The sequence below is a fragment of the Atractosteus spatula genome, chromosome 19, assembly GCF_055471065.1.
Source record: "Atractosteus spatula isolate fAtrSpa1 chromosome 19, fAtrSpa1.hap1, whole genome shotgun sequence".
In the NCBI taxonomy this organism is placed as follows: domain Eukaryota; kingdom Metazoa; phylum Chordata; class Actinopteri; order Semionotiformes; family Lepisosteidae; genus Atractosteus; species Atractosteus spatula.
In genome coordinates this window covers 4450892-4464810 of record NC_142724.1, presented here as the reverse complement: position 1 = coordinate 4464810, position 13919 = coordinate 4450892, and the positions used below count along the sequence as shown (strand labels likewise).

General features: G+C 39.1%; 1 protein-coding gene across 1 annotated transcript in view; it reads left to right on the top strand.

Annotated features, from left to right (window-relative positions):
• Positions 1-6681: 6681 nt before the first annotated feature.
• The window catches only part of lama5 (laminin, alpha 5), an 84557-nt gene continuing 77319 nt past the window's right edge, over positions 6682-13919 (top strand). Inside the window, exons 1-2 of the mRNA XM_088937197.1 lie at positions 6682-7101; positions 11422-11574. Of these exons, the coding sequence (XP_088793323.1) occupies positions 6829-7101; positions 11422-11574 (426 nt within the window). The 5' untranslated portion in view covers positions 6682-6828. The remainder of the gene's footprint in view (positions 7102-11421; positions 11575-13919) is intronic.

The following is a 13919-nucleotide window of genomic DNA, read 5'->3' as shown; positions in this document are numbered from 1 at the left end:
TAAACCTGCACAAAACAAACAAGCTCATTTCAGCCATTCAGGATCTTATTTTGAAACCTTATAAGGTCTTTTTGCAGCTTTTCAATAAACTCAAGATTTTTACTTTGTATAATTTTGCAAATTCCTCCAGATTTGAAATATCAAGGAAACACTAAAGAACCTGTATTGTTTTCCATGAATTCCCCGGCCTGTCTGGCTTTTGAAATGTGCTGATTTCTTTGTTATCTATTGGATGTATTTAACACATTTAACTTCAAAGGAGCTGAACTTAAAGGGCCACCAAAAAAACAGGTTAAAATGAACTCTACAGACAAAATACTACATGCAGGTACTTGATCTGAGAGAGACATCAAAGCTTTTTTTTTCTTGTGGATTACCGTGGCAGCAGTTCAGCTCCCCAGAGACTTCAAAAGGCAAACTATAACACAAAACTGTTTCATACTCGCCTAATAGTAGAGATGAGGGATGCTCTCAGGAACGCTGGCTTCATTCAAAACATCCAGACATCTCTGTTGTGATATTGTTACCTTTGTTACTTTTATTGTGTCTAGAAAAAAGAAAGGTTGTCTTGAGGACACTTAGAAAACTAATCCAATGCCAAAATACTAAATACAATCTTATCATGTCACAAACTGATTACTCAGGCCTTTCAACCGAATTAAATCTAATCTCAGACATTTAGAGGTCTCAATCAAGCCACAGTTTGGGGTAAAACTACGATCTCAATGGTTTGGTTTTTGATTTTGCTGGAGTGTTTGTTTTTAGTTGGAAACCTGGATTGATCCCAGCAATGACCTTTGAGCGGGGACTCCAGTGTGTGGCTCTAATAGTAATTATTGAACAGTCAGCAATGAGAGGGAATTGAGAAACAGTTATAGCCTAGGTTCTTTTACCTGGCCTGACTAATTCAGTAACTTTAAAAATCTAGACAGGGATATCAGGATGAGTGAGTGATTAATACTCCACTAATAAGTAAACTGTTTGTAAGGTATCTTTTGAAATACATGAACTGTGAAATCATACAGTACTGTAGAAACCAGATACAATCTTTCTGTCATGCTTTTTTGTTCAAGGGAGTAGGAGCACAAGTACAGACTTGCAACATAAATTCAAGTCTAAATTGTAATTATTCTGCACATTGCCCTTCGGTGAGTTTTAATGCAGAGGACAGCATTTACTGTTTGTACTGTAAAAGGCCTTGTTATCAACACTCTTATAGCTGTTAAATGAGATTAGTCACAGCTAATGTCAGATTGTGAAAGGATTTTTCAACAGCATCAAGTAAAATTAATTATGGGCATTAAAGTACCTGTTAAACTGACACCACTCCTTTTAACTGTTTTTTAAAACATTCAAATAATGAACATGAGAGGTTGTACTCCTGTGTATAACCTCAGACTCTCACCCATTTGTTTTTGACACGGAATATCTTCAAGAGTTCTTTTGGTTGTATTTTTGTGTTTTAATAATTAGGCCGTACGATAACACTTTTTGCCTTTAACTGCTATTGTTATTGAATCACTGGAAAGCTATTTCAGTATTTCTGTATTATTCCACATCTAGATTAAAACAATTGCTCCTCTGGTACCAGTAATGTCATAAATTTGTTGCTATTAAAATCACTCTTCTTTATTGTTTGGTCTTTAGTAGAGAGTAAAGAACAGTCATTACTTTTGTTAACTTTCCTGATTTTCTAGTTCCTGCCAGTTTAAAGTGTCTTATTGGAGAATGAAAAATCCATTTTGGATCTAGGACATTCTGAAACCGATGGAAATGAAAAATGAATTATCCAATGTGGCAGACAGTTCAGCCCGAATTGGTCAGCTGACTTGAATTTTAGTGTATTCATGTGCCTTTGACATAGTTTTCAATATGAAGTGCTTGCTATCCACAATATTTTCTATTCATAGACTTATCTACTTGCAGCTCCTTTGCCTGCTTTGATTTTAAATGGTGTGCTTACTGCAGTGTACGTCACAGGGTTCAGTAATTGAGTGTGTGCACTTTTATTCCATTTTCCATTAGCTTTGTGATTAATGGGGCTCACAGTCTGCCATGAATCCAATTTTCCATGTGAGAAACCAAGTGGTAACTTCCCTGTGTTTTGTTATGTGTGCCAGGAACTTCAAAAATGCACCCCCACCTCCTTGCTTCATTGCAGGATGGGTTTTTGCAGAACTACAGATTTCTAAGGTAAAGAGAGTGACGGTTTTTACCTTTTTCATCCGGTTCAATACAGTGAGATAAAAATTCTTTAACACGCACGAAAGATGTAATACATAGATCCGTCCATTTTCCATTCATCTTATCCAATACAGGGTCACAGGAGAGCTGCAGCCTAACCTGGCAAGCAGTGGGCGCAAGGCAGGATAGGAAACCCGAAGGAAACCCACACGAACATGGGCAGAACATACAAACTCCACACAGACAGCATCCCAGGACTTGAACCCAGGGCCCCAGCTCTGGCAGCAATGCTAGTTATTGCACCACCATGCCACCCTGTAAAATATATACAGTACATTAAGAGACCATAACCAAAATTATGAAAAGTTAAAAAAGTGGGAAACTGACAGCTTTGTCCATTCCGGATCAAACAGAATTATAAGTCCTATTAGAATCATAACATACCAGAACATACTGTACATACATGCTGACAATGTGCATTGAGTCTGGGAGAGGCAGTAGTGGAAGCAGGTAGGTAAATACTGAATAAACTGTAATATTTAATGATCATTGCACTGGATTTAAATTCATGAAGTACATTAATGAGGTTTGGTTCTTACACTTTAGCTTTGTTCTGTTTATTTCACACCTATTTTACAGACTGATTGACTAGGGCACTTCCTCTGTATATAAAGTATTCTCCTGCATGGCTGCTATTGACTTGTGACTGTTTAACCTTGGAACTTGGTATTTATCTGTTAATGAGCACCATGTGGCATTAACGACTGGCTCGAGTCATCCTAAATTAAATACACAAGTGACCCCACCAGTTTGCTGTCAAAGGCCTTATAGCTTAAGGTCAATACATGAAAGTCTTTCCCTGGAGACTCTGAGCACTCTCACTGGAGTGCAGCCCATGTCTCAGGCATCTTTTGAGAAAGCCTATCAAAAGCCTATATGTGTTCACCCTTCTTTTTGCTATCCACACAAAGACATGAAAATTGATGGTAAACATTCTGGCCTGTGTAATGTTGCCTCTTGATTAAAACTGGCAAAGTGAGTTGCTCACTTCAATACCCAGTTGGCTGGTAGTGGGGCTCTCGGTGCAGAATGGCCACTGCATCTCACCTAGGTAGGTATTGGCATTGTACTTCAGCTGGTGGGTGAAGTGGGTCCCACTGTGTAAAGTGCTTTGGGATCCTTTGGGAAGAAGAATGCTATATAAATGTACATATTTATTTGCTATCTTATAGCTAAGAGATTAAAAAAAAACACTTGTAACAATTTAGATTTGTTAATTCACCAAGTGTGTCTCTAAGCATTGAATAAATGCATCAACCCATTACCTCACATTCAAAACTATTACCTTGACAATCTCTTTGAACTATATTTTCTCCCACATTTGTCTACTTTTAGCATAATTATAACCTTTTACTAAAAATACTGGAGGCAAACCCTGTGCTTCGCCAAACACCTCTTTAAAAAGTGCAGAAATGTTCCCAGTGTAATCTGAAGTCTTTTATTTATTGAAATGTGCATGTGAATCAAATCAGGCATAAAACATACTGAAAGCAGAGAGACACCTCTTCAGATGACAGGAATAAGGAGTGCTTGAGAAAAGCCTGGTGTATAGCTTTTGGATGACAGCCCAGCAGTCAAAGGCATTGAAAAAAAAAACACCTGCACTACATCATCATCCTGTGGAAAACAGCCATGTAATTAAAATGCAGGTGGTCTGTTTTGTAAACTAACGAAGCTTCATAATGTGAAAGAATTCTTACTGAATGAAAAATGTGCAACATTAAGAAAGACGAAAAATACAGAGAGGTTTCTTCTCAGTCCCTTCCGCTGTCAATTTAGATCCTTGTTGATACAACCACTCCTTTGCTGATAATTAAGCTCCTTAAATTTGCTTATATAAACACATTGTAGGAGATTAGGAAATGGGTTTCAAACTCAATTCATGGAGGGTCTAGTGACTTTTTTCACAGAGTAGTTAACCTATTTGCTCAATATATATATAGGATTTTTCTTATGGAAGTTTTAGTGTTAATTACACCAAACATTTTGTTAAAGGTGCAGTTACCTATTATTACCTCAGAAGCTGGCTATAAGTATTGGTGTTGTGCAGTTATTTACAGGATCTGGCTGACTATGTAACTGAGAGCTCAGGTGAATCACAAACCAGAAGCCACAGAGCCATCCAGGTATTGAGTTTGAGACCTCTGCTCTAGAGCGGTGCACAATGGTGAGCTCCTGGGCTGCCAGCAGTCACAACCATTAGAATAAAATTTCCTTTTTCAAAAAAATGATACTGTCAGTCTGTTCTGCATACAGGGTGGCACTACACTACACAATAAACAGACAACCATGAAGGATAAATAGACCTTACAACCAGTGTCAATATATTTTTGAAAGAAGAGTACTTCATTGCTGACTAATTAAGGTAAAGTGACTGACTGAATCAATGACTGGTGAAAAGGTCAAGAACACCTTTGACTGCTCAGAGCTGCACCTAACTGGACAGGTACAGTAGATTAGATACAGGGCTGTGGTGGCCCAGGTGTTCACAGAAGCATTCCCGTTAATTCCTTTACCCAAACTGTGATTTGCTTTTTCCTGTAGTTCTATGTTCTATGTGAAGTATAGTAAATGTTTTTTTTTAATTGCGGTTATTTAGATGTCATCTAACTTGGATTGTACATTAGCAGATATTTTATTTCTGTTCTTCAGCAGTAATAAATAGCCCTGTGCGTGACATGTTCATAGCTCCTGTTTAATGTCTGCAAGTCAGGGTGCTTTATTTCTACTCTGCTAATCATCTCGAAGATCAACATAAGGAAACTTCCTTGTAAAATAAATTTTCAAAAACATCTGCTTCTCTCCTTGACGGGTGACTAAAATACTAGAAAGTTTGGTCCTTTCACCTTTTACAACAATTTCAACAATGCACGTTATGTTTTTCTAAAATCACACCCAGCTAGCTTTGCTTTTCTGAGGCTTGTCAGTTGCGTACTGTTCTCGCTCTTAAGTGCACGTCTTCCTAGTTTTTCCTTTGTGTCCTCCAGCTCAGTGTTTCTCAACATTTTCTATCCCACAGCACACTTGTCCTGGCGGGAACAGATGAAGACTCAAGACGGAGCTCTTGCTCAACCGCTCAATGTTCTCCGTTTTTGCTTTTAAATTTGATCTCCCATCATTCTGGGAAAAACTCAAATCATGTTTTTGTTGGTTTATCTCTGAGCAACAGAACTGTACGTTCGTACGTGTAGTTCAAATACATTACAAAAAGACCTGTCCCGTATATTATACCGGGTACCTTGTTTAGTACATAAAGTGAACGCAGGACTGATTGCTAATTCCGAATGCTCACAATTACTCAACATGTATCATCGGAGACGTTCTGTTCAATGAAGCCTTTTCTTTCCCAAAAAAAGATAAACCTTAAAAGAATGAAGCAATACGAAATGAGTGGAGAAACAGCATATTGCAGACTTTTAACAAGAGCTCTCCGATGACCACTTGGTGTTTCGATGTTCCACACGGCCTCTCAGCTCCGGAGATTTTATACAGTGTTTCGGACTAGCTCGGCCCAACACAGCTAGCTACAGTAGCCTCTCCCGATGAGTGGGTTGCATACACGCTCTGTGGTAAAATACAAAAAGCAGTCAAACCTCGCAGTTAACTCTACCATATACGGATTACGTTTAGGTGTTCATTTCGAAAAGGGTTAAGCGGCTGTTTGATGTAGCTGCATGATGTTTGCCCCTCTCAGTATGGGCTACTTGAACATATGCAGCATTTGCCTTCATTGATATGCAGGGCATATAGATCTTTGTGGGTACCACTTGTTATGCGTGGGAGTCTTAAAAATACAGCGAATAATACAGCTGAAGTTGTAAAGCGCAACTCAGCTACATAGACTGCATAATTACTTCAAGTCCTACCACTTTTTTTCCTTAAGTTTCGGAAAAATGTATATCCTGTTAACCTTGGGCATTTCCCATCCTCATAATCTCATCTTTGGTTATCATCGTAATAGCTTGGGCAGAGCCGCACAAATAAGATATTTTTAGGGCAGAAAAGGGAAGGAAAACGCCGTCCACCCACTGGACGCCTCCCTCACTTTGGCAGCGTTTTCATTAATCAGTGCGACCCGAGTTCCACTCTTAGGTTAATCCATGGGAATTATGGCACGGGATAATACTTCCACTTGTTCCGTGCAAACGTCTTATTATTTATGTATGGAGTATTCCTGCGGACAACTCCTGTGGCTGTTTTTCCTTCCCGAGTCAGTTTTAAGACCAAGAACAAATAGGATGCAATTACAGTCGCACAATCCCGAAGCTGTGCGCGTTTGCTGAACAAAAAAAAACCCTGCCATCTATTGTGTGGTTTCCACAGCTGAGGGGGTGGGGGGACGTCGGAGTGACTGAGTCGGATAGCTGAAATTGATGCATCATCAGTTGATTAGATCTCCCTGGTGAGCAGAGCTCTGGGACCGCAGTCCACTACCCACTTTCACTTGGCGGCGGAGTTTCCAAGTACTGCCCTACAGCTGCGGGACTTGTACAGTTACCGGACAATGAACTAATCAACGGCCCGGATTGCTTTATTATTACTGTATTCACCCCGAACTAGTTAGTCTTGCTTTCCCAGGTGAAGATGGCGAGAGGACCGGTGGGAATAAACGCGATAGCCCTTTCCATCTGCTGTTTCGTGACTATATGCTTTTTATCCGGGGCTTATGGCCAGGAGCTTCCGACAAACGGAGTGAACGGGTTTAGTTTGCATCCCCCGTATTTCAATTTAGCTGAAGGCACCAAAATCACGGCCACCGCAACTTGTGGAGAAGACGAAAACGGGAGAGCAATTCGGGATCTGTACTGCAAACTCGTAGGGGGGCCGGTGTCGGGGGATCCCGGCCAGACCATTCAGGTACGCTGTTGTAGAGAGTGACTGCTGTTGACTACGACTGTAAATGTGAAGAGTATACCCATATAATATTAAAACAATGAGCTCTAAAAACGTTCATGCTTAGATATCTGAGCTGCTACACATTTTTTTCCAGGAGACATAAAATACCCGCTTTTCCGTTCTGTAGGGTTTATTTAACTCATCGCAGTAAAGTCGATTATCATTGCAGTAAGCGCTTGTGCAGATTAAAAAAAATATAAATTAATGAGTGGGCTCTTAATGCCAAGACATTTCTTGCACAATTAAAAACGTTAATTTGAGACAGTCCCTGTAAACATTAAAGTTGTTCTTACAGCAGGTAAGAACGACCGAAAGCCACCGATTTACTATAAAAATAATCACCGATTAAAATGTTGACCACGTTTATTCGAGAGGTTAAACGATTGGGCTGACACCCGAAAATACCGCGTGCTTGTAACGTTTTTCCGCATTATCCCTATTGAGCAGGGCATGGGAGAGTAGTAATAACTTTGTAACTATCAACGCCTGGGAGTTCTTAAAACCATGCCAATTCTCAGTAGAGGTCACATCTGAGTTTCAGTTACCATTAGTTTGCTTTTTGTCGAGGTAAAAAGCGATTTAACAACTCATTACAGAAGCTGGGATACAAAACAGAACAAGCGCTGAAACACCTGCCCTGCACTTGCTTAAGTGTAACTTCAGTAGAATTCTTTGAGTACTTTGTTGTAAATACAACACGGTTTATTGGCGCTAAGCTTTGAATCTGGAGCAAATGTTGCTTACCGCGACTGAACTACGGAAAGACGAAATAATTTTGTATCATGATTTTCGGTTTTAAATAAAGATTTGTTTCATGTACACTATTACGCACTAGCTTCTAAGCTGCTTGTTAGGCATCCTGCTGTCTGAGATGGCTCCAAAAGTCAGATTTTATATAGACACATAATTAATTTGCATTATTGCAGTCAGGTTACTTAGTAGAAATTACATAATTGCTCATTCCAACATATGCCAAGTAAATGTGACAATTACTGCAGGGGAATCCTTAAGGAGTCTATTGGGTTAGTAATTATGTTTTGCACTCTATAGTTTCATTGCGAATAATTGAACTGGATTAGGTTGGAATTGTTTGCATATGCAATTTGTTGTTCTCCAGTGGTTTTTCAATGTCGATAAAAGGACAAGTCAGTTTCATTGCACAGTACTTTTACATTTGAGCTTTAGGCTCAATTTCGTTCTAATCACGAATATCAAGACATCTGCATTAAACAGTGTTTAAATCATAGAAGTGCTTTATTTCTGATCCGAAATACAAATTTCTCCAAGAACGTTTCTTTTTAAAAAGAGTCATTGTATATTTTTTTGGTGAGCTGTCCCCACAAAACTGGGTAGTGGATCTTTTAGGTACCAAATATTTTAACAGCACAAATCTAAGGAAGCAATTCATTTCTTCAGGGCATTTCCTTGAGGAATTTCAAATATTTCCAGATAAAGCTTTGGAAAGCTGGGGTGTGGCTGTCCGAATTGTTGCCTGTGAGTTTGGGTTGATGGATGGATCAAATCAAAGAGAATGCCAATGGTATAAAAGGAGCTCATATTTTAGACAGCCTAAGGCAAAGTCCCCCAAGGTCCATTGCCAGAAACTAAAATTAATCCTCAGGACCAGTCCCAGGATTATCCCACTGTTACAGGTATATGTCGTAGGTATGAAAGACTTGGAAAACCAGTTCTAAAAGACCTCTGTTTTAATCAGCGTCAGATGTATTCTACATGTATAACTTCGATGTTTTTAAACACATCTGTCTTGATATAAAACATGGGAATGATAGGATGACTAAAACAAGCATACCCAGAGAGAGACGGGGAAATGGATTTGAGTCTGAAATGTCAAGGGTCTTTGAGATAAGTTGAGCATGTCATCGGGAAGAAACGTCTGCAACGTTGCATCATAGCAGATGTTACAGAGACCAGCAGCTACATTTAAATCAGCAGGCTGGGCACCAGTCCTCCCCCCTTCACATGGAATTGCAAGAACTAGTCTTAACCCCAAAAATGTATTGCACTGGGTTACATGGCTGTTTAGCTTTCTTTTAAAAACATATTTGGATAGCCAGTATCCTTGCAGCTTTGCTCATAATTAAAAATCTAAGCAAGAATTTTAACTGAGGCTATTGCTAGTTAAGTGCAAGATTTAGATTTTATTTTAGATCCGGTTGGATTTTACAGGAGTGCTTTTATTTTTATTCTCTTGTATGAGTTATTATAAATTTTATTAAAATGTTTGGAATGCTGGTGTGGGAAATTGTTAGGTCCTGTTCAACACTTGGCTAAAATTCTTTGGTAGATTATTTTAATATATTACTGCTAACTGCCTTCTGTATCCGGTGTAGTTAATCCCATTTTCTGGCTCAGGAATACATGTTTTTTACTAATTAAAAACAGTAGGAGTTTGGAGGTGCTTTCAATTTTCCCATCTCTTCTCACCAATGTTTCAGTAAGTCAAGTCTATAAACCAAGCCAACATCAAGGCGTAGTTTTCCATTTGCAATAAAGTATCAGAGAGAAGAGTGTCTTCTTTTTTAAGCATGATGTGGAAGCACACAGTTTTTATTTTAACATACTCTTTTGCTGGAACTAGCTTTTTTGTCTATTTCGTCTTCTGTCAGAGGAATAATCTTTGGAATATATTAGCAAAAGTTATTTAACCATGCAAGCAAAATTGTATTTAAAATATTAAGAACACATTACAGATTGTAATATGTTCTTAATAATGCATATGTGTTTGCTACTGTGTTTCTCACATTGAAAGAAGAGCTAGACCATTTTCTGTGTTAATCTGCTTTTACTCTATTCTGTTTGCACAGAACAGACATTGAGACTCTCTGTAGTTGTACAGTATAAAAGAACTCTAGACCTTTGTTCTGTTTCTCAAGCATTTTTAATGCTTGCCTTTTAAAAACAGTCTTGTAAAGTCTTTAGAAAACAGTCCTTTGCCCTTTTACCCAGTCTTTGGTTTGTTAAAACAGGTTCCTTTTTGCTAAAGAACCTAAAGACAAGAGCAGGAAGGTCAGTGTACTGTGTTTGTGGCACTCCTTGGTCGTATAAGTCAAGAACAGGAAACGTTCAGTGTGGGGATTTTGCAATGGCAATAATGAACTCAGAAGTGCATGTCACCTTGTGAACTCTGGAACTTCAAAGGGATTAGGTTTCCCTTTCAGCCTTTTCAATAATTTGTTAAATTGGGCTTTGATAGCGGGACTGATAAAGACCTTTGTGAAGACATCGGCGCTGGCAGTGTTCACCCACCTACTTGTTTAACTTTCTGTGTGTTCAGTGCAGTGTTTTGAAAATGACACTAACTTGACTTTGCTGTTTATTATTTCTCCCTCCTTTTTTCATTTTCACAATATCAACAGAGTCCATGCCTGTCTGTGAATTGATGAGCAGTTGTTCTATTTTAAGAAATTTAAGTGTGGTTCGTAACAGAAGTGTTTATAATAAGTTAATATCGTCCGGTTAGATTTAATCAGGAAAATAAGCGGATTAACTGTGGTTCATCAGAAAAGTTGATGATAATAACATTAGCATTGGAATGCTTGTCATTTTCATATACACTAAGCAATTCTATCACAATGTAAAGACTAGGCTTATAATTTTCTTGCACCTTTTCCTCCACAGCATAACTCACTAATAGACTCCATGCATTGATCAAGTGTTTTCTGGTATTGATTGTTTTTTGTGAAGCTTCCAGTTATTCCCTCTAGTTTTGCTCCCCAAACGTAGCTACAGACTGTTCAATTATTTGGATCAACCTTATTGATTGTTTTACAGTTTTAAACACTATCAAGTCTCCACTCTGCCATCTTTTCTTGAGACCAGAAAGAATACAATCCTCCCGTCTGTCCTCATAAGTCTTCCCCTTAAGCCCTGGGATGAGTTTTGTTGCTCATTTCTTGACTTTATCTAATCCCCTTTTTTAAAGTGATGCAGATATACTGTAGTCTGCATATCTAGTCTATAACTTAATTAAACATCTTTCAGAATTTCTTAGTAGCATGGCTCCCCTATTTCAGTTGTTTTCAGACCTGGTCTTGGAATTCTTCTGTGTCTTCTGTTCTAGTTGAACTTTGGATCACTGAGGTTCTTTGAGTTCAACTGAGAGAATAAGTTAGCCTCAGTTAACCGCTGCCCTAGTTTCTTCCAAGCTTTAAAAATCCTCTTCATAGAATCAGTGTTGTGAGACACCGTTTCGCCTCTGATGGAAAACATCCTGGTTGTTCTTGATGAACGGAGGTCTCACATGCTTGCTGTGTCTTTCAGGGTCAGTACTGTGACACGTGCATGAAAGGAGACAGTGACCGAGCGCACCCCAGCACCAATGCCATCGATGGGACAGAGCGCTGGTGGCAGAGCCCACCCCTGTCCCGCAGCCTGGACTACAATGAAGTCAACGTTACTTTGGATCTGGGACAGGTCAGTGCATTCCCTGTTCGCCCCTGGAGTCCAAGGGGCTCACAACCTGCTCAAGCAGTCAAAACCCGGTGGTGCAGTATAAACGTTTGTGATCACAATTCAGTTCAGTTTATTTGTCATATGCACAAGTGAAAAAAAATGCTTATTTGCATGTATGCTCCAAAGACAAAGACATTAAAGGAATCACTAAAAACATAAACGCAGAACAGGGGCAGCAACAATAAGACATTAAGTAACACACAACTTAAAAAAAACATCAGCGTGAGCCAGTGGAAGGGGTAGAGTTCAGTAATCTGACAGCTTGTAGGAAGAAACTGTCTCTGAATCTGGAAGTTCGTGCCTTTATGCTCCTATAACGCTGACCAGAGGGAAGGGGGGAGAAAAGTGAGAAATTAGGATTAGCGATACTTCCAGCCTTCCTGATACAGCGAGTTGTAAGCGAGTTAATCTGAGACGGTGAGTAAGACAGCGAGTTAGCCTTTGGTTCACTGAGGTCTAATGTTAAAGATCTGATGACTGGGGGGTCCTGTACGCTGTTTTGTAGTTGTTCACTATATGCTGTGGTTTGTACACACTGGGCAAAGAAAAGCAAACAGTTTTGATAAATGAAAGAGGTTCCTTTTCTATCTTCAAAGAAAACAAGATAGGGCACAGATATTTGTGTTCTTGTGTTTCAACATAAAAGTGGATTTGGAAGACTTTTATTATAAAGAGGCATTAAGCCACTTATTTGAGGATTTTATCCCACTTCATCTCACGATATAAGCCAAATAAGGTGCATATGTTGCACATGGGTGTTAATCCCATAGACCTATATTTGGATAAAAGCTTAAACTCTGCTCTGACTTCCCATGACTCCTGAAAGCTATAGTGAACATATTTTAAATGTGACCACAGCAGCATGTTGCTGATGGACCCATTTTACAGTCTGAGCCTTAAGGGAAGGAAAAGTGTCTGCTTCTAAATCACAGCGTCAATATTTTATGCGTTTCCTTAATGAACAAAGGAAGGCCTGTCTTTTAGGAAGAGACTATGGGTGAAACAATGCTTTCTGTTGTTGTAGGACAAAAATGATATGCTGTACTTCCCAGAAAATGTCCTGGCACAGCACATTTGTTACTGACAAAATAATTTTACTGACACAATGTTAAATAGCACTTTGTTAGACTTGAATTTCAGAGACGTGTAATGTGTTGTATTTGGCTCTTGCTAATGTTTGTGTGACCTGAGGTTTAAAAGAAATAGGTCACGCGTCAGAATTACTCAGGTGTAGTGTTTTTGTTAATGTGGTAATGCTGAATATAGTTTTTCCTTTAAGCAAAAGCCCTCCTTACAGAACTAAAAAGCCATTGGACATTTTTTTTGACAAAGGCACTAGGAGTGTTCTCTTTTTGGTTAGGTACAGTACTTTGTCGGTTTAGTTTTCCTTCGTTTCCAAATCTCTGCAATCCCCACTTCCCTCTCCCCCTCCCTTGAATGTAACCAGAGAGCTGTGACTAGCTTCTCGCTGATTTCCTAGGGTCAATAAACCATCTTGTTAAAAAACAATATCGGGCTATCATGAAACAGACAGCAGGATGGAACCTGGACTCTGTGGGAACAGGGCGTTCTGAAGAGATTCCTGAGTTAATTCAGCCGTACTGGGCTTTTTTTTCTGTTTGTGCCGAGGTAGGAGTGCTCTTTGTCAATGAGCGAGGAATCTAGGTTGCAGCTGAGGAGGTGGTGACTGGCTGCTTGACCCCAGAGAAGGGTTGGAATGCTAGTTAACCTGATCTTTGTCCGTACCTGCGGGAATCTCCTAAACCTCTTCTGCCTCCCATATAGAATTTTTCCAACCTTTCTAACAAGCCTTCAACCTGTCTTTATATTGGAAGCAGAGGCATAAAAAGTCTGAGTCTGAGTCACTGCAGTCATACTTTTATTGGACTTAGCAGTTACTGACTGGATAGATAATTGTTTTATTATTATTTTACTTGTAAGCTTTTTTGTATACCATTTTTTAAAGCCATAGAACATGACTATTTTCTTTATCTGAACTTAGGTTTTAAAATTAGTATCCTTTTTGTATTTTGGTGTGCTGTGGCAGATCTTTAAGTAAGTCAATTAATGAATGATCGATCTATCCATTGGCAAAAGCACCTTATGGAAAGGTGTTTTTTTAAGATAGCTGATGTTTGGTCGGTTGACTCAGCAGCAGCTAATGATAGATCTGGCTAGGAGCCGGTCTTATCAATTAAACACTTGCCTTCTAAGGAATCTAAGGCATGAAACTAAAAAGTAAGTTTTCATTTGGTCTATGATTTATCCTCGGTGACATTTGGACAATTAAAAACAGAGTGAAAGCA